Source organism: Vanacampus margaritifer, chromosome 4 (genome assembly GCF_051991255.1).
Source record: "Vanacampus margaritifer isolate UIUO_Vmar chromosome 4, RoL_Vmar_1.0, whole genome shotgun sequence".
NCBI lineage: Eukaryota > Metazoa > Chordata > Actinopteri > Syngnathiformes > Syngnathidae > Vanacampus > Vanacampus margaritifer.
Genome location: NC_135435.1, coordinates 16,499,270 through 16,520,916, shown reverse-complemented (window position 1 = coordinate 16,520,916; position 21,647 = coordinate 16,499,270). Strand labels below are relative to the sequence as shown.

General features: G+C 40.1%; 1 protein-coding gene across 2 annotated transcripts in view; it reads left to right on the top strand.

Moving 5' to 3' along the window:
- The first annotated feature begins 4,378 nt into the window (after positions 1-4,378).
- tcf12 (transcription factor 12) overlaps positions 4,379-21,647 on the top strand; it is a 66,575-nt gene continuing 49,306 nt past the window's right edge. Inside the window, exons 1-5 of one of the 2 annotated variants that reach the window (XM_077564084.1) lie at positions 4,379-4,658; positions 6,041-6,129; positions 6,308-6,380; positions 10,622-10,695; positions 15,052-15,154. In XM_077564084.1, the coding sequence (XP_077420210.1) occupies positions 6,058-6,129; positions 6,308-6,380; positions 10,622-10,695; positions 15,052-15,154 (322 nt within the window). In that variant the 5' untranslated portion in view covers positions 4,379-4,658; positions 6,041-6,057. The remainder of the gene's footprint in view (positions 4,659-6,040; positions 6,130-6,307; positions 6,381-10,621; positions 10,696-15,051; positions 15,155-21,647) is intronic. The other variant, XM_077564085.1, reaches the window with a different exon arrangement.

Sequence of the window (21,647 nt, the reverse complement as noted above, 5' to 3'; positions counted from 1 at the left end):
CCCCGAGCTGGATAAAAACAGGTGTTTTTTGCTTCCTAACTCAGATTCCACAAATGCAATACCAGGACAACTGGTCCGTATTGCCGCATAATAAATTTGACCAACTTTCAAAATACAAATGTAATTAACTTGCCACATTTATTCAATCTCCTTTCTGATTTGTATTTTTTTAGATCATTAACTAAATTGTAACCTAATACTATTAGAACGCTTTAGAGTTTTTGTTAACCTGACATGTTTCTGACTTTTTAGGTTAAAAAAATTAATAATAAAAAATAAGGTAGCATGTACCCAGGGTTAATATGAGTATTGATAGACGTTAAACATTTTGTTGCGGCTGAGTAATTCATGTTTATCCAACAGGTGGCAGTCTATAATTATTAATGATGTTCAAGGCAGGCCAGTCTCCACAACCATGTTCCAATGTTTGACAACACTTGCTTTCAAATGGGTTAGAAAAAAGAAAAAAGAAGATGAGCATGTCTTGCCATTAAAGAACTAGGAAAATCTTAATGCTATATTATTGATAACTGGTACCACTTGCCTTCGCGTACATTTGTACTTGTTTTATAAGCACATTTGGTTGACAGGACAGAGTATACAGGACTGAATGTACCTTTTCCTTTTTTATTGTTCAAGGTTGTATTGGGCTTTTTCATTCGTGGATGCAAAATGACTAAACATAAATACCCAGAGAAAGCATCCCAGTGATCGTCACAATCAGGCTCCTAGAAGCAACTCAAGCACTGTGTCACAAATGAAGTGTATTTTCCTTAATCGGTGCAACCCATAGGTCAATTTGCATGCAAATTGCAATAAAATAGTATAAATTAGGCTTAGAGCTAAATTTGCATTCTTGACTACACACATTAGCTCGCACAAAACCGTCTTAAAGTCATTATGTGTTATTTCTGGCTGCAGGCCACTGTTTGCTTCCTGTGTGTGAAGCTCTGAATAGTGCCAAAGATGTTACAAGTTTACTCCTTTTCTCTCAGTATAATGGAACTCACGCAGTAAAACATCTGGTTAGGACCGGAGGGACAATTAGAGGTCACCGCATGTTGTTTTACGTGTTGTATGTTGTTTGACACATTTGATTCCTGCAAAATATCTGAGTGCACCCATTCTCTTACAACCTGATAAGCAAGATGGATTGCTTACAAACCTGTATTATCTCTAGTCCATACACCTTGCAAAGATTCTTTCTTGGCATTTACTACACAGCGAAAACCACCAAAGTCTAAAACAATATTTTCTGGTTGACTCCTGAGTTGTTCTCATGTTAAAAAAAGGAAAGGAAAAATGAACAATAAAAAGAAAAAACAATTTTATTTCCATTTTTATGGGGAAATTGCACAACCTTGTGGAGACATAAGGGGTCGTCAAGGATTTTGCAAATGCCTGTAAATGTTCAGAGGTTATCAGTGTCAAGGAAGTAAGAAATGTTGAAGACCTCTGTATTTAGGAAGTAACTAAATTTTCCTTGTTGTTAATTTTTTGTTGTTGCTTATGTCTCTTATTACGTCATACAAGATGAACTCCAAGTTGTGTTTCACTTTTGAGGCATATTTTAACCAGAAACTGTTGGTAAACTTTACGATTGTGTAACTTTTAATCCATTGATATTGCAATACTTATTAAAAAAGAAAAGAAAAAAAAGTATGAATTTAAGAGGTAAGCAGCTGTGTGAAATGGTTTGTACATAACATATGGAATTAAACGCTGACTTCATGAAAACATTTGGTGCATTTTTGGGGGATGACGGCAGCATAAAATGGTGCAATAAAATGCTTAGCGGAATAAAAGTGCTGTTAAATTCTTTGTGGAAGCCAAATTCACTGCAGTCCCTGTGAGCTCATCCATCACTCACCCACCCTTTTGCACTGTTTCCTAGTTTCGTTGGCTCGGGTCATTCAAGGACAACTTTGCTCACGACAAAGCAGACATGAATCCCTACTTAAAACAACAAAAACACAATAAAAGGAGGAACAAATGATTTCCACAATTAGCAATTGGCAGATTTCAGCTCACTTTGTGCATTTATGACATCCCAATTACTGTGTTTTCGACAAGTCTGTTTATCTTAATGCTAACAAACAATGCAAAATGTCACAGATGGGTTAGCAAATAGCACCAGTGTCACAGTGTTATACTTATAACCCAATGAAACAACTGGACACACATTGTAGATAACAATACATGCATTTTCTTTATCCTCTGCGAAGAATAACTAATACTGATTGTTGAGCAATTATGGCCGTCTCCCACATGCATATTCATTAGTGTACACTGTACAGTACACAAGTATATTATACTTTACCCAGGTGGCCAAAGTGAGCACACCAGAAGGAGCAGCACAATGTCCAATGAATCAAAGTAAATTAAAGTGGCAAAAACGTGTAATTCTTTACATTGTCATTACTGTAATTTTTTTTTTAAATAAAGTACAATATTATAAAATACTTATAATCACCTGGGGGGATATGAACTCGTGGCCACAGATTGAATGAAACTCCTATATCAAAGCACCACATTACTTCTACTTTACACACAATGTATTTTGCACAAGTATTTGTACTTCTATAGATGGGGTGTATATTTGCCACCCCCGACTAACACTAATCAGTACCAATGAAATGCCTTCAGCCCAAGCTAACATGAAACTGACTTCACTGCAGTCCCCTGGTTTGGTTTCTCGTCAGCGCGGAGGAAAAAGTAGTCCCAAACATTTCGTGCCCTGCGACGTGCCCAAATGATTACTTCGGAGCAAAACAAAAAAGGGACGTCGCACTCAATGCTTTTCATACGTTTGGCATCTCGAAGCTTTGTAGCAAACATTGCCAAGCGTTCTGTTCTTAAGTTGGGCAAAAAGTACAAATGCATGCTTGTTCCCCTTTCACACAAGTCTACAATTTAGGTACTGTAGCACCCCAATGTGTCCTTTTTGTGCTGGAATGGCATTTGACCGTTTCTTTCTTTCTTTCTTTCTTTCTTTCTTTCTTTCTTTCTTTCTTTCTTTTTTGCTTTAACTAACGATGTGGTCAGATTGATCACCGTATGATTAGTCAAAATACACAATCCATTGTTCAAATGAGACATAACCTAACCAGTTTAGGATGTGAGGAATAGCAAAAGTACTCACACACTACTGAAGTAGAAGCACTCAGCAAAAGACTGATAAAAGTAGAAGTACTAATTCAACTCTTGTACTTTCTTTAAGTAAAAGTAAATACAGACTGTGAAATGTACTTAAGTTCAATAGTTATTCCATAATTGGGGGACAATTTAGGTGCCAACATTTTTTTTAAAGGACCATTTATTTTTTAATGATTTTTTTTTTATGTTTTCAAGTTGCATAAAAAACTTTAATATTAATATATTTTATTCTGCTAATAATAACGAATCACATTAGAAACAGGGTGGGTTACATTGGTTTGCAGGGGCGCTGCTCCCATAATACAGATGACGTACTGTGGGTGCATCAGGTCCCACACACATCGGGGCCACACTTTGTTCACACCCCCAACCCCCCAAATTGACAAAAGTTTTGGTGCACTAAAAAACTGGTGGTTGCACGGGTTGAGCTTCGTCGTCGCTCATTTTCAGGCTTATTTTACATCAGCAATCTGCCCAGGCCCCCCATCTACATAATAGTTTTGGTACATGAAAAACTGGCGTTTGCATGTCATCATCACTCACTGCCGTCCTTATTTTCCGTGAATGAAAATTTATATTTTGAAATAAGCCTGCCAGCCTGGCCTGGCTCCTGACCACCCGGATTGGTTCAGTTTGCTGTCTATATTGTAAATGGGTTGCTACCTCTAAATTGAGGGCGGTCTCTTGGGGTAAAATGGAGGAAAATTATAATTAAATAGCTCCGTATTGGCCCCAATGGAGGAAAATTATAATCAAATATCTCCGTGTTGGCCCCAATAGAAACTGGCCCACCGGGCATCTGCTCCGCATGCTGGATGGCCAGTCCAGCTGTGCTTGTCGGACCTATTTAGAATTTTTTTTTTTTTTACAATTGCAGTTTAATTTTTGGGGATAACCCTACAACAGGTGCATGTTTCTGTATTTTGTGCATAGGTTATTTTAAATTTCATGGTCTTTTTTTTTTTTTTTTACGTTGCACGTCGTCATCCGTGGATGTTGGGTGGATAAAGTAAAGTGTTATCAAATGTATGCAGTCAAGAGTAAAACGTCGTTAAAATAATAGTCAAGTCAAGTACATATACCTACAACACTTAAGCAACAGAGTATTTGTAGTTCGTTACTTCCCTTCACGGGATTTGATGACGCATATTGGTCGTCGACAATAAATAACCAACCCGGCCACCTTCGATCAAGCGAGGTTTCGGAGGCGATTAGCTGAGATGAGGCGCGTCCTCGCCGGCTACAAGGAGCAGCATCTCCCGCTGAGAAGGAGTACCGTGTCCCCGTGCGCGGCGGAGGGATACACTAACCCCATGTCATCTTAGTGCTGAGGCACTCGCACAGCAAAAATGTCTGCCTAAGGGAAACTCTAAGTGGTACAAATAGAGCATATTTCCCACTGCTATTGCTGTTTAAAGGCTTATTTCACTCGTGTAGAGGTGTACCCCGAGAAAGCGAGTCTTCACCAGATCACCCTAGTCGGAAATTCACTCGGAAAAAAGGTAAGATATCAGGGGGGACTCGGGCGAAATGGGCTCGGACCTGTGAAATAAGTTGAGAGTTGAGGAGGACTGTAATTGCGTTTTGTGTTTTGCTGCCGAGATTTCATATTGTCGCTCCTCCATATCTCTTTTTGTACATTCAAACAATCGTGAATTTGTGTGACACTCGCTGGAATGAGGCGTTTTTCTGTTCATTTAATGTAGAAAAAGCGCCCTGACAGTGAGTGTGCTAGCTCGGCTTCAAATCCTTTTGAACTCGTACTGTAATTGCGGCTAGCGATAGCAACTTAGCAATGCCACTTGTAACCTTATAGCCCTTCTTTCTAAAAGCATTATACACAACTACAGTGTGTGTTAAACTTATAGCCCGTGTGTCTTTGTAACAACGGGCAGTGTCTGATGATCAGAGAACATGCAGGGGCGCGATGCTCCTGCTGCTGTTGCATGTCTTGCCTTTAATTAACATGGGGAATGCATTTGAATGTGCATAAAATGTCTGTATATTACTTATGACATACCGGCATTGTTGCACATGAAACTTTACCCCTGCGGTGAGGATGCGGCTCATTGTGCACCACAAAACAGCTAAATGTCATTCCGACACCCAGAAATGTCATGACTTCTCCCAAAGTGACCAAAAAGACACTCAAATGTAACTTTTTTTTTTATACATGTCCAGCAAAGTTTGTTTACAGTGAAGTGGCTCGTATCAAATTTGACCAGTCTCTAGTCTGCTAAAAACTGATTTTAGATTTACCTGTGTGTGTGTGTGTGTGTGTGTGTGTGTGTGTGTGTGTGTGTGTGTGAAATCAAGGAAAACTACATGCCATAAATTGGTGTATTTTTTTTAATGGGACAGTGATAACAGTGTTTAAAAGGGAGCTATAAACAGTGATGAGAACTGTATGTGTTCTACCACATTTGCTAATGTTAGCGCGGAAACCTGCATCTGTTAATTTTTGAAGTGTCATGGGGGAATCTCGAAACAGTCTGCATATTTGTGAATATGCAAATGAAGTTTTTTCAGATTTTTTTTTCTGATTTGAATTGATTATTTAATTTTTTTTTTTAAAGAAAAACTCACGTAGAACTTGAGCCAACTACACTCACATTAGCTGATGCACACATCACTCACCAGGCTAAGCCCCGCCTTTTAAAGTCACAACTCGTCATTTTTTTTCCCGTCTGAAACATTGATTAAGGGTTTATTAAACATTTTTAATGTCAGAAAAAAATATGTATTTCACAATTTCATATAGACAATCACTATGAGAATGCCAAAATTGATCTCTCCATGAAAAATGAAGAGTGTGTAAGGGTTAACAAAAAGACCCAACAGTGATGTGACCTGACGGGAGCGTGTTTGTCTGTGTTCCCTCCAGGTCTCAAGCTCGCCAGGATGAATCCTCAGCAGCGGATTGCCGCTCTCGGAACGGACAAGGAATTGAGTGACCTTCTGGATTTCAGTGCGGTAGGGAACACTTTCCAGTCTTTTTGCAATGTGGGTGTCTCCCAGAGGTGTTAGCACTTGAAGCATAGCTCAATTCATCAACGCACATTGATTGTGATCCCTGATACTTACCGCGGCACTTGGAAGTCTGCGGTATGTGTTGATTTCTGTTTCATTTAGTCTGCATTCATTTTCACAGATGTTCTCTCCACCCGTCAACGGAGGGAAGAACAGGCCGACGACACTCGGAAGCAGCCAGTTTAGTGCTTCAGGTAGGACCCAATGGTGATTGGAAGTGTTGTACTATATATGTGTTACATATACAGCCCGCTTTCTGTAATTCCACGGCTGCTGTTGAGTGCTGCAATGGCTTGAAATCAATTCTAAAATTGCTTGAATTTCATTTTGAAATGATTGCATCAAGTCTAAGTTTGAATAGAATCCAATTTCACTCACATAAACCAGCTTGTTTGCTTATCAGAAAAAAAAGTGGGCGGGTGCAGCAAAGGCGGGAGAAGTGAGTGATTGAGATGGAAAATTTTGTTGTGTGCCATAGATGTATGCAAATGTTATTTAATATTATTTAGGGTCTTTGTAGATTGCACCTAGCTCCACCGAGGGAGTGATAGAATCGGTCTCAGTGACTATGTTTACATGCAGGCAATATTCGGGTTATGGTCAGAATTAGGGTTTCTGGAACAATTGGAATAAAACGTTTACATGCGCAAGTTACCCCAGTATACACGGCGTTTGGAATAGCCCGATGTAAGGGGACGAAGCACGGACGACATCATGTCAGAAATATACATCATTTCCGCTTCTAACTTTAAACGATCAATAAAATACATTATATTTATGTCACTCACCACGCTAAATACAATAGTCGGTTTCCTACTCGCTCCAGAAATGTGGTCCTTGTCGGTACATGGCAGAAGAGTAAAAGATAAATAGCATCTAAATAGCATGGATTGAATACAATTGGTGCAACAAAACATGTAGACAGACAATCTACTCAATTTAATACATTATTTATCCTTTCCAACAAATAAGATTAATATTAGTGCCATACTGGTGAGTTTAGAGTAGTTAAGAGGTTTAAATGAGTATATCTTTCTCTCTGTCTCATACGGCCCCCAGGTGACCAAGGCGGGCACACAAGAAAGAGCAGTACAATGGCCATTCAGTTGATGCAGTGTGACAAAAAATATTTTTAATTCTATTGAACTATATCATTACTGTATGTTTTTATGAAGTCCAATGGGGTAGATAGGGAGGCTGGAACGGATTGAAGGCATTTCCATTCATTTTCAATGGGGAACGTTGATTTTACAGTGGGTGAAATGGTAAGAGCACAAAATCAAAATAATACTCATGATTGTTGTGTTTTAGTTAATCAGTTTATGTCTGCCGCTCAATCAATCAATTCCCCAGAAATTACAGCTCTTGCAATGTTGGAGTACCTTAACTGACAAACAAGATAGTGTTTGGTTTGGTTTGAACAAACAGAGGTCAGATTTCGCTTCCTTGCCGTGAATGCGACAGGACATTAAACCGAAGCGTATCTATTGTGTGACGCCAGAAGAGAAAGTCAACAAAACAAGCACTATGTTTTCTGAGAGCATGTTTTGTGTGCGCCCACAAAGCCCTGTTGTCCTCAGTTATCTGGGAAATGAAAGACACACATCGAGGGGAACTGAACAAAAACACAAAGGCAGGAGAGCAAAGCTGTCATCCATGAAGTGAATTGGGACTGGAGGATGATTTTTTTTTTTTGTCCGTCCTCGGAAAAGCAAATGAAGATATTCCTCCCTGACGGAATTCATACAGTGAACCCTTATTTTAATTTTAGGCTAAGAGCCAGACTGAAAACAACTCACTAATTGAGATTAGAGCAAAGGGTTCTTTCTCAGAAAGCATCTATCTAGTCTATTTATGATAAGCAATGCACAATAAACTACCACTAATTAACGTCTCGGCACGCTTGCACATCGCTGGCTTCAATTTCGCTTTTCGCCAGAGGGGTCGCAAATCTGCAAAAACTCTGTATGTTGTGACATGGACCTTTAAGTCAGGGGTGCCCAAGTTCAGTTCTTGAGAGCCCTTATCCAGCCTGTTTTCCATGTTTCTCTCCATTAACACACCTGATTCTTGATCAGGATCGTTTTCAGGCTTCATCAAAGCTCGCTGATTAGCTGATCATTAGATTCAGCTGCACTGCAGGAGGAAAACATGGAAAACAGGCTGGATAGGGGCTCTCGAGGACCGGACTTGGGCACCACTGCTTTAAGTTGACTGTCAAACTAAACATAATTAAAAAAAAAAAAAAGTTTTTGTTTATTTGGATGGATGATTCTGTTTCGTTTAGGGCAGTGGTGTCAAAGTCCGGTCCTCATGGGCTTGAATCCTGCATGTTTTAGAGGTTTCCCACGTTCAACACAGCTGATTCATATTTAAGCTAATCAGCAAGCTCTGCAGGAGCCTGGTAATTATCCTGATCATTGATCATTCAGGTGTGTTGGAGTAGAGAAACCTTGTGGCTGGAACAGATTAATGGCATTTGCATTCATTTCAATGGGGAAACATAATGTAGCACATGGCTTTTGCATATGTTTATCTACTGATATTAAATAGTGTCACAGTAGCTTTATTTCAGTCAATGACACAGTTGGGTGCAATGTTTTTGTGATGTGACTGTACCCTTGCTTGAGTACTCTAGAGTTTTCTGCCATGAGTCTTAATATCGCCAATGCCAACGTTTCAATACATTACCACAGCTTGCCATAGTGAATGTAAAAGAGTACTACCTGCAAAAAAAATATGATGACAAAATAAACTGCTGAAACTCCAAAGTATATCTGGCCGACTGCAAGTACATCCTTCCTGCGGCCCGCCTCCAGTTTGTCCTCCTGTGTTTGTGATCCTCAAAGAAGGAAGAAGCGCCTACATAAGTGATTGTGAACATAAGGCAAGGGAGTGTGCAGACAGAGGTGTGGAAATTGCCTGGAATGAGAGTTTGGACTATTGCATCTCAGCTGGGCATAGCCAGATAATTGAGGCAGAGCGTAACCGGCAAGACATGCCACAGAAAGATGGATTGGAAGAAAATATATATTCCCAGAGCCTTTGACAGAGATTCATCACTTCTGCCTTCCAGCCGTGTTGATGATGCATGTTTATGGGGCCATTGACTCTTCAGTATCGTTGCTACTGATGAACGGCTGGTGTGAAGCTGCCTTGGTGAAGTTGCTGAGACGATGAACTGTAATGTGATAGGAGTCTGTTTTCAAACTGTTTACACACGATCATGCCTTATTGAAGAAGTAATCAAATATCAAATTGATAATGCCCGACTTGATGCAATAGTGTAAAGTCATTTAGCCTGGCAGCGGCCCTCAGGATGTATTTCTGTTCTTTGGCTTCACAGATTTGGCTTCATTTCTGTGTCACAGCAAGATGCATGATGTTTTGGTATTGTGTTACTTTTCACACCATCTTTGTATTATTAGACATTTTTTTCTATTTGAAGACAGAGTTCAACAAATTCGATTACATTTTTCTGAGATGTGCAAAATAACATCAGGGACAATCAATAGCTGCCGTTACCGTAAGCACAATATTGCCACAAGCAAAACAAACATTCAAACATATTTTACTGACTGTCTCACCCAAATCTGATTTAAAAAAAATCAGATATGTGTTTCAACATATGCCAGATGGTCTACCTCTGTAATTTTAGTCGCCGTTATTGATTTGATTTATTTATCTGTTTGACTTTGAGACATAGAAGTGTACGTTCCATTTTGAATGGGTTTGTGTGACAATGTTGTCACTTGGCATACATCAGTGACACTTGAAATACAAAATATTTGTTGTATTTGACATCTTATGGCACCATAACATCTACCGCAGACTGAGAGTTGCGGCCCAAACCCGACTAAACTTTTACATTGTGCGTGGGGTTTGGCAGCTAATTTTCACAAGTGTCTGAATCTTGGCTACTACTTTTGCTGCGATTTATAATTTAAGTGGCTGGTAAACGGCATTGCAATGTCACAGATGAAATGGCAAATCAAAAATGTGCATGAGCTTTCATTAAAAAAAAAATTTAAAAACATCCACGTACTAAGAATTAGCAATACCCAGCAGGCCAGTATATTAAATAATTTATGCATTCTATATAAATATTCAGTGGTCCCCTGCTATTCGCGAGGGATGGGGACCGGGCTGGCCTGCAAATATGATTGACGTCCAAAAAACAATTAAAGGGAAAATCTTGAATAAATAGAGATTAACCCCCAGAAAGCATTTTACATGGAAACAGTGGTTTAACATTTACCCCATAAAAGATGTCTTAAGATCAAACTAGATCTATGGGAAAATCAATGTAAGTTGGACAATACATGCAGTGCACAGGTTGCCACAGGCTATTGCTGTGCAGGATTCGGGCATATGCACATTGGAGCACGAGTTAACTTGACTTGTTGACAGAGTTGTGCTTGTCTTTCCCTGACAGGTATGGATGAGCGGACCAACCAAGCATCTTGGGCCCCAGGTGGCGATTCAAGTCCTTCGTACGAACCCTCTCGGGTAAGATAACCCGCACCTTAACACCTCTGAATGCCCTTTCTGCTCCACAGCACATCATTTAACAGTCATCAGGCGGAGGTGGTACATTGACAAGTGAATGACCTGTAATAGACATCGACCTGATTGATGTTCTGACGGCTGCTGGATATCTTTTATTACTTGGTTGCTTTGTCTGGTAAAATATTTTAACAGCTTCCAGGAAGAAAAAAATTGTGAATCTAGTATTATGAAGTTTTTGAGGTAGTGTTATTTTTTCTTCTATGGGCGGTCTTTGCGATTGTAGAATGTCTTATCTGGAACCATCTCTAATTGCGTGCTTGGGAACCTGTGGTTAGAGTGTGCAGATGCTGGCTGGGGTTCATAAGAGTAAACAGCTATATTAAAGTGAGACGTGTGAACCACTCTCACTCCTTGTTTATTTGCCCCTCACACATTGGTCGTTCTCCATGTCCTGTATGAATTTCATTTAATGTCAATCTTCTGTCACTTTCTATCAGAATTCAGTTAAATGTCAGCGCCACTCTAGCCGTGGTGCCTTGTTTATTGCTCTGTGCCCTTCCCGAATGAACATCTACAGGCAATGGTAACACTGGCAGCTTGATTTGAATTGTAAGACAGAGACGCTCGGGATATATTTGCTCCAGGTGCATTTAAATGAATGTTTGTGACATTGCAAGGCACAGCATCAGCCAGCAGACAGCTGTTTACTCCATCAGAAGATGTACACGCGCACACACACACACACACACACACACACACACACACACAGCTGCATAGGCAGTTGACACTGATACTGAATTGTTTTACATAGCTTGGGAAGAATTATGACACGTGAATTGTTATTTAAGTCTCATGTGGCATATCTACAGTAAATACATTCCTTGACAATATCATTAAATACGTTTGCACAATCTATAAGCTCCTTATACAATTCAAGTGAATATAAAATATATTCAAAAGGCTCCTATGTAAGTAAATAAGGTAGCCAAAATATTACAAATACAAACATATACTATATAATACTAAATTATTCAATATAATTTTTTGTGGCATGGCCGAATACCAAAATATTTGATAGCTGTAGCTCTACATTCAACCCTGAATTAGTAGTACACTAAACTGCTGTTCTAGGGAAAATCCACAATTGACGCTCCCAAAATGTTTTGAAATCGCCTACATTAAAAGTTTAAAATGTAAATACAGTGGTGCTTTGACATTAAAGCTTAATTTGTTCTATGACCATGCTCAAATATAAATAAAAAATCTGTGCTGGCCCCCTCAAAAAAGCCCCCCCAAATATTTGTTTTTAACATGTTTTGCTCATAAAAAGAAGTTGATTTGCACTCTAAAGAAACACAGTAATAACATTTGCTCTCCCCATAACCTGCAAACACGGAAAATGTGAGCAGAAAACACAACTGTACTTAACTTTACCTCCATGCTCTTGTTCTGTGAGGTCTATTAGCATTTGGCAAACCAGCTTAATGGTGCAATATTTCCACCAACTGATACTGTATTGTCCTTTCCCTGCAATGAAACCAAAGGGAATTGATTGCGGCTGGATGTTGTGAAATGTGCTGCTGCCATTTTGTACTCATATTTCTATGTTTGCTTGTGTCTCAAGACAAGAAGTTGGCCACGTCCCTCTATCTCGAAAAAACATTTTCAAGGCATCACTGTATGCCACACAGGTGTCTATAAAGTCTGGCTAAACGTTAAAAAAACAAAAAACATACTTCTTAAAAACAACACAATATTACTCAATTGTAATGTTGTGTTGTTATAAATAAATAATAAATAAATAACATTTTCAATATGACTTCCGTCATGGCAGCACGGTGGATGACTGGTTAGCACGTCCGCCTCCCAGTGCAGAGGACGTGAGATCGAGTCCGGGCTTCGGCCTACCTGGGTGGAGTTTGCATGTTCTCCCCGTGCTTGCGTGGGTTTTCAACCGGGTACTCCGGTTTCCTCCCACATTCCAAAGACATGCATGGCAGGTTAATTGAACACTCCAAAATGTCCCTAAGTGTGATTGTGAGTGTGGTTGTTCGTCTCTGTGTGCCCTGCGATTGGCTGGCAACCAGTTCAGGGTGTACCCCGCCTACTGCCCGAAGCCAGCTGGGATAGGCTCCAGCACCCCCGCGACCCTTGTGAGGAAAAGCGGCCAAGAAAATGGATGGATGGATGGATGGACTTCCGTCATTTGCAATGCATAATTTAATGCTCTTTGCAAAATTCAGGTGTACTCGATAAAGATGACATATTTAAAGCACGAGAGAACGCATTACCAGTCAGTATGCTGATATCGACGGCAATGCAGACCTGTTCCATCGAGTGCACATGAATTTTGCAAAGCGCATCAAATTGTGTACCAAAAGTGCCACAAATAATTCTTGTAATTTCCACTAAGGGTAATCTTGGTTCCCCCAACATACCAAGTTGATAGTTTGTTGAGAACACTTTAATATGCTTCATGACACCATTTACCAGTTTCCTATTAGCCGGGGCTTTGGTGCCATCTTGTGGCAAAAAATAACCCCCGCAAAATATGTGCATTTTTCAGCAAATAGCTGAGGAAAGGATCCACTAAAAACAAGATGTGAGTTTGTGAATAGGGAACTGTGATGTTTGATGTTTTTGCCCAAGAGTTTCAACTTACCATAAAAGTAATATTTGGGGGAAAACATATGTGAATTTTCCCCCCTAAGACTGAATCAATCAATGTCTCTCCCAGCTTAAAGGCCTGAGACAGCCAAGCCGTCCTCTAGTTTGTCTGCTACAAAGGAAACCCAGACCTTCTCTGCACTTGTTTGAGCCACGAGTGTATGTGATCAGTCGACTGTGAACAGTCCCCAGTCCTGCCGTGCTGACCTTGGCTCCCAGCCAGCCGCTGTATCCTGGGCAGCTGTGGCTGTAGGCTGCCACTCTGACAGCCAAGGCTGTGCCGCCTCTGCAGCACGACACCGCCTCTTCCCCCCCGGTGCCTTGCCCCGACTTGATACTGGACCCCGCACGCATCCATCATGACCGCTTGCTCGCCTCCCAAGCTGCGGTCACACACTCACCTGGGATGTATGCGTCATGAGGGGACTTTTTAAATGCTGTTGCAAGTGAGTGGGGTGAGCTATGGACTTCCTACTCTTGCGGTAACCTGACAGTTATTTAGCTACTAGTGCTACTAGTGCCCCGTGGCAGCGATGACAGCATGTGTTAGCGTCTTGTATGGATGTAGGCCACTAGAGTTTGACGAAGGTTCTGTGATTGATGATCTTACAGTTCCAGGGGAGCAAACACAAGACTAACCATTATCCCTCCCACCTCCTTTTTCCTTCCCTTCTCAAGCAACCCTGCTAGCCTTTTCCTGCTTCACACTGGTAGTCAAAGACCACATGTAGAGAACTGATTAAATTGTCTATTACAGGCAAGCGCTTTATTGCTTTCTTTTATTTAATTATGTCTATAGTTTGACGTCTTTTCCTGGTTCTGCTGCAGTGGAGAGAAATGCTCCTCACGTTAGTTGTGGCCTGTAAATCTGAGTGTGTGTGTATGTATGTTTGCTTGATCTTCTCACAAGGCTTTTGTTGTCATTGAGGCTGTTCATGGTGTGATTAACAGTGTGTGCGGCCTGGCAGCAGCACAATAGGGAATCTCATAGGATTCCCTCCACACAGAGCAACCCTCCGCTGCCTTTGAAATTCCTCCATCACCATCCACTGACGGAAAAAAAGATGGATAATAAGATTTTTTTTTTCTTTAACTGTGTATTGGATTCAAAGGGTATGAGTTGGCCAAAAGAAGTCTAGAAATGCAAGCCAACTGCTGTTTGCGATCTCCCTGGTGGTGGCTAATGCAGCTCGGGGAGTTGTGTTTGACTGAAGCACATAAGGATTTGGGATTAGGACAGTAACAGCGAGTGTCTTTTATTACTTTGGACCCCGAGTTTCCAAAACCATGCTGTGGACGATATTTAGACCTAAGCCTCTGAAGAAGATAACTGTCATGAAAAGGTACTGGTAAGCTCTAGGAGAAAAAAAGCATCTTCTTTTTCTTTTTAAAGCTGCAGGTTCCTGTGAATGATGTCGGATTGCATCTTTCAGATATTCCTTCCACTTAAACAAGACTTTGATACTTTGAGTGATATTTTTAAATAGAAAAAGTTACATTAATTCAACTCAAAAACCCATGTCAAGTTTAACGCCTGTCAACAAGTCACATAAAAGACTAAAAAGACTTATTAACAGTATACTCAACTGATTTTGTAATAGACTTCTCCGCCTACTCATTAAGCATATGTCATAGGACTCAATTAGTGAAGTTGCCCAATGTGCTTAATATTGTGATCTCTTCCCTCAGGGTTTCACAGACAGCCCTCATTATGGCGATCATTTGAGTGACAGTCGATTAGTGTCCCATGAAGGATTGTCCCCGACACCTTTTATGAACTCCAACATAATGGGTAAGTAAGTGATTCTCTTCTGCTCACTCTTCTCATGCCCTTTGGTAGTGGAAAGACATTGTGTTAAAAAAAATGCCCTGATGACGTGAAGGGCACATCATTCATCAGAAGGCAGCGGTACTGAGTGACTTTCCAGGCTACTGGGATGTTTTTTTCCCCCTTTCCTGCCGTCTTTATTCTTCCGTTAATCCCCTTCCCGTTACTGCAACTCCCTTTCCCCTCCTGCGATGACCCTCCCCCAGGCTACAAGTCACACCATCAGTATAGCTTTCCGTCATAAGAAGCTGTCCTGACCATCATAACGTCCCTAAGCAACTAACATTGTCACTAGGGAGGAGGATGTGGGGTTAAACAAGACCATTGCATTTAATAATAATCCAAATCTGGTCTAGACGATTTACTTGGTTTTTATTTCTTATTTTATTGTTGAGTTAATTGGATCATCTCTGTCTGTAGTGTGGCTAAACTAGACATAAAACAAAGAGAATTACATGTTGTTATTTAAGCAAACCGCATAACCTGGCTTTGCGAAAGTCTGCTAGCTTAATGCTAACGCACAATGCAAAATGCCATAGATGGGCTAACAAAACTAGCATCATTATAACACTGTAAGCAATGGATATTTGAACACAAACAGTGCAGCAACACATGTAGTCAGACAATAGAATACTCACAGGCGTATATATTAACTAATATTAATTAATATTACTGCAGTTTGTTGAGCTTAGAAGAGATCATGCCTTCATTATGTAATATGTAAATGATAGTAGGCTACTATATTTATAGTAATACCCCCTCGATGCCACACACCAGAAAGTGCTGCAGAATTTGAGGTGGGACGGTTTACAAAATCCACGGTTTGGTTCGGTTTTGTGCTCACGGTTTTCGGTTCAGTTCGGTTTGCAGTTTTAGAAAAATCAATTATGTCTTGGAGTTAACAGGGAAAGTGTATATTATTCACAGCTAATTACTATTATTATTATTGTATTATCATTTAAATTATTAATATTATTGTTCTATTTATGCTTGTGGCATATAGTGGCAGGCAAAACAAATACATGTAACTGCTCTTCAATTGTATTGCAAACAGTAAAACCAACCTGTGTGTATCAGTCTGTTGCCATTCATACAACAGACTAAATCATGGTTACCTGCAAATACATCAGCTTTGTGTTCACCTATACAAGCCCAGATTTCATACTAAGTACATTTGTGACTAAACTGAGTCAAGATTATTTTTTTTAGGAGGAAAACTTTTTATTTTTGTTTGCTGTTTTGCTGTGAGGTTTTTCTGCAAAAATAAGTGCTAAATAATGTTGGGAAACACTCCTGACCGTAGAATTACTCTTAGATCAAATTACAATTATGCTATTATAAAATGAAATTACTAAAGTCTTATTTGATGGACATAAGACAAAGATGTGTCATAATTCATATCAAATATGGATAGAGTAATGTTTATCTCGTTATTATTCCCTCTACATGATGTGTGAATGAGCTCAACTCATGCTCTAAGTTGCTATTTTTATTTTTATTTTTATTTTTATTTTTATTTTTATTTTTATTTTTATTTTTATTTTTATTTTTATTTTTATTTTTATTTTTATTTTTATTTTTATTTTTATTTGAGATGTCAGTATTCCTTGTGTCATTTTAATCTACTTCATCTACTGTATGTTGCTCAACTTTCGAGGAAGACATGCCCCACATTCAGCAGTCGTAATTCTCCACAGGGATACAGAGTTCATATCCCCAACAAGAAATAGTTAGACGTAATTACCTAATGCGATTTTTTTTTTATTCTTGTGTCAGATGGATGAGGGATGTCTGGTGGGATGTTGGGAGTGCTTGCTATCAAGCTATTTGCCTAATTACCACACGGAATAAGCTCCAACTGAAGGAACTGAACTCTGCCCTTCTCTGTATTGCATTGTGGCTGCTGCTTAATGTTTTATAATTATTTACTTATTGGACTGACCTAATTTTCTGTTAAGTGTGGTTATGTGTGGTATTGTTTAACATGAAGACAATGAGGAGAAATGTCCGAAATGTAGAAAAATGTCGACATACGTTTGATGGTAAATAGTTGTATTTGATGTACAGTAAATCCAGCACGTGTCGTTAGCCACCCTTTCAAACATTCAAAGTTCATCTTCATCCTCACTATGTCTTTGCATTAAATCCTTCAATCCATATGCTTTATAACCATGACGCAACTGCTGAGTACATTTATAGTCACGTTCTCCCTGGTGTGCCTCTTCCATATTACACATGCAGCTTTGGCTCTGCACGCTAACTAATCATCTTAATGCCGTCATCAACACACACAAATAGGCACATGAATCATACGTCCACATGTGAACTCAACGTGACTACCTGTGAGAGACTGAGCTGTTCTGTAGATGCCCACTGTACATATACACACACATCCCGTCACAGAGATTCCGTGTTTTCTACACACAGAACATTCACTGAAATGTTGTACACACTAGTGTACTATTTTTGTCACTGTGTCACATTAACATGTATTTCTGGGTTCAGGGTCATCACCACATTTCTATTACATTACTGATATCCATTTCTATTACATCACTATGATGGAAAAAGACTTGAATCATTGAGATCAGGGGTCGGCAACCAAAATTATTCAGTTAAGTCAACTAATTTCTCCCAGGAAATTATATACTATTTTATATACCTGATTTCTTGTGTGTTGTGGGAACTCTAGTTGCAAATTTAGGCATGTGTGTTTCCCCAAAATCCTGGTTGCTTTCTAGCTCGTCCAACCTAAAGGGCATTTTACATTTTTTTACATAGTTACATAATAAAGTTAAATGATATAGAGAGATTGGCAGCGGGCAAAGCGAGTCATTGCACTGTTTATTGTTCCCTGCTGTCTGATATTTGTGAATACAGGAGATTATTGCACAAACAATCCAAAAATGCAATTTTAGATTTGATCAATTGATGGCAAAATGCCACATGCAAGCGAAAAACATGCCGTGGACGTACAGTAGCCTCAGCTTTCCGTTTGGTGACTTTGTCAGATGTTTCAGCACTATGGGCTCCCCATTGTGTGTCTTTATGAAGGCAGATGTCATGTGCTAGTGCTGCCTCCCATGAGAGCTTCCTCAGAACCAGACTGCAAAGGTGACAATTTGGTGACAGAAAGTAGACTAGACCTTAGACCAGCTCACAGCAGGTGTAAGTTGTGGCGCAGGAGGTGTAACGCAATTTTGGTGAATTTGATCGAGGTAGAGGCAGATGTTGTCATTGTATTTCATTCATAAATATGACAACAGTGTGCATTAAACCCTCATTGTAAAGCTCAATTAGTTGAAAGCGTCATTATTATCATCATCTTGATGATACAGTGGTACCTTGGCTCACGAACTTAATTGGTTCCCACAGAGAGTATGTGAGCCGAAAAGTTCGTCTTCCAAACAAGTATTTCCCATAGGAAACCATTGAAATGAGAATAATCCGTTCCCAGGTCCCCATAAAACACAATTTTCTACTAAAAAAGCCTTAAAACTACACAAAATATACCTTATTTTATGTATAATAAATGTGCTATTGTATTGTAATTAAAGAAATACACTGTACTGTATAACAAAGTGTTTTTATTTGCAAAACTTGCAACTTGCCTTTGTGATGGTACAGTAGTTGAAGGCTTGATGGAATGGAGTGGGAGGAGGAGGGAGGGAGTTACTGTTTGGAAGGAGAGTCCTCCGGTGTGGCATTTCTTCTTTGCTTCTTAGGAGACTCTTTATCCTTGTTGCTGACTAAAAACCTCTTAATTGACACCTGTTGCTTTCTGAGTTGTAAGGTTTTACGAAACTGAGGCATCACATTATTATTCATCAGGTTGATGATTCTCATAGCCACAGTCTTTTCTGAATGGTACTGTTCGACAAAATCCTGCACATCACTCCACTTTGCTAACATGGTCTTGATGATCTCACTTGATGCTGACAAACGCGCACCTCGTTCGTGTTTGTCGATGATCTCCTTCTTCTGCTTGACCGTAATTTTCTTCAATGTCTTCTTAGGCTTAACACTAGCCTTTTGTGGGGTCTTTTTCGGTCCCATGGTAGCAAAAGTACACTCCAAAAGTACTCCAAAATGATACAAAATGTCTACCGAACACAAACCAGGTCCGCACTCAAACAAAGGGGGCGACGAACTGGGACGCCGTGAGCGTGCGTCAGCTTCTCGTGATTTCTCGTGTCGCGAGATTTGGTTCGTCCGCCGAAAACTAGTTCGTCAGCCGAGACAAAATGCTCGCGAATTTAATGTTCGTGAGGCGAAAAGTTCGTGAGCTGAAGCGTTCGTGAGCCGAGGTACCACTGTATTTATTAAAACACCCCAGTTTGAGGGGATGTGCCCACTTGACAGCGGTGATCTGTGAGGACACTGGCTAACTTTACAGTTCTGCTTGCGGTTCCTTATGAACGGGCTTATAAAATGCACCACCAAACTATGCCGTGATAAGGCAGCCTGCTTGTGGCTGTGACTTTAAATGTGTCTGAATGGCACTTGATGACTTTTGCCTTTCAACTCTTCACTTGAACACAGACACAAACAGTATCCACATTTACTTGCCAGACCTGCATGGTTTCCTCCATGAACTCATGTTAAGTTTTGCATGAATGATTTTAAGTGACAAGCGCAAAATGCACATATATATATATATATCGCCAGTTCATATGACAGGAACAGAGTGTTGCAAATGGAGGACGAGGTGATGTGGTGCAGTACAGTTTAGAGGATGGAACCGGTCATTATGCTGAGCTGCAGGGTGTGCTTATCTATTACCGAGGTCAGTGGAGCATGAAGAGCTGAAGACGAGCTGAAAGAGCGCAAATCCTTTTTCTCCATCCCCACGCCGCCCACATCTCGCACGTCCCCACCCTTGTGCCTCTCTTGGCCCATCTTGGCCTTACCCGGCCTTTCCCTCCTCAGGCCCCGACCCCCAGCAGTTGACTGGGGAGGCGGGCCAGCTGCAGAGGATCAGCTGTAGGCTCAATAGGCCTCAGGGGAGAAGGGGCTGTTTCTTTATAGTGGAAATAACTGAGATTCGACCAAGATATGATGACTTAATGAGTCTCTAGGAATCAGCTGGAGGTCACAGCATCATGGTGATTATTATCACTGCAAAATAGTTTTTTTTTTCAAAATTTTGAATGAGCTATGTGTTCTCTTGGGAAATTAGTAGAATACTAACCAGGGACAAAGCTACATTTTGTTTCTTAATGTTTCATTGGTCCAGCTAGAAGAGCGCCAGTGCACCTGCATTAGCTCCTAATCCAGACTCCAACACCTGCAAAACAGCACACTCCAAGAACATGGCCGACATGCTGTGCTGAGCACTATATTTAGCCACTAGAAGGCTAAATTTTGCCAACGCTGTTTGGGAGTTAGCACCAGGACATATTACATATCACAAACATCTTGAATAAAATAACAACAGTAATTACATGTGGGTTCTCTTCTAATTAAAACGCATTATGTTCAGTCAGTCAACCTACAAAATTCTCATGAGAACAGCCTTGCTCGCTCAGTGACCTCAAAGTGGTCTATCTTAGGGATGCACGATAATATCGGTGGTCAATAATTATCGTCAATTATTGACCAATTTGACATCATACAGATAAACCAGATAGTAAAGAAATTCGCCGATAATAATAAACTTGCCGCGTTGGGCCATCTGTTGTGTTTGTGGCTCAAGTTGTGCCCAACCCCTTAACCCCTCTCCTCTCCTATGGTAGTGTTGCATATTTGTGACATCATAATGCGCGCAACCTCATGTTCACAGAAGATGCATCATGGCGACATGGCAGTCGCCAGTGTGGGCTTTCTTTACCGTGTCTCCCCAAAATGTTACCCTCACAGTTTTTTGTTGCATTTTTAAAACATGACTCTTTTGTTTTGGCAAAGTCAAAATGAGTTACTGGTTGTTTTTCAAGCAAAGATATCATTAAAATTCAGCTTCATGGTGCTTTACGCGTTTCAATTTATTTGTACATGTTAGACTTATAGGACTTGAAAGTATATTTGTATTCAAGTTAATTTGGCCAACAATGATCAGTTATTGACATTGGCACTTTCTAAATTATTGGTTTATCGGTATTGATTGAAAATAGCATAATTGTGCATCCCTAGTCTATATAATAGACATTTTGATAGAAAAAGATGCTTTGTTTCGGTGTAAGGGTCAAGACAATGTACATGATCAAATTTGACGAGCAATATTTGGTTCTGTATGCACCAAGTTACGCGACCAAACACGACTGATCTGTTGCTCACCATGTGGGATTTGACGACTAGTTGTCGTGTGTGGATGACCTACGATCACTATTTTGCTGTGATTTAAAATTGGAATCACTAGTGAATGACGTTACAGCGTTGCAGATGTAACAACTGATCAAAATTGCACGAGATTTTACAAAAAATATGTTTCCACATACTAACTGTAAGCAAGACCCAGCCA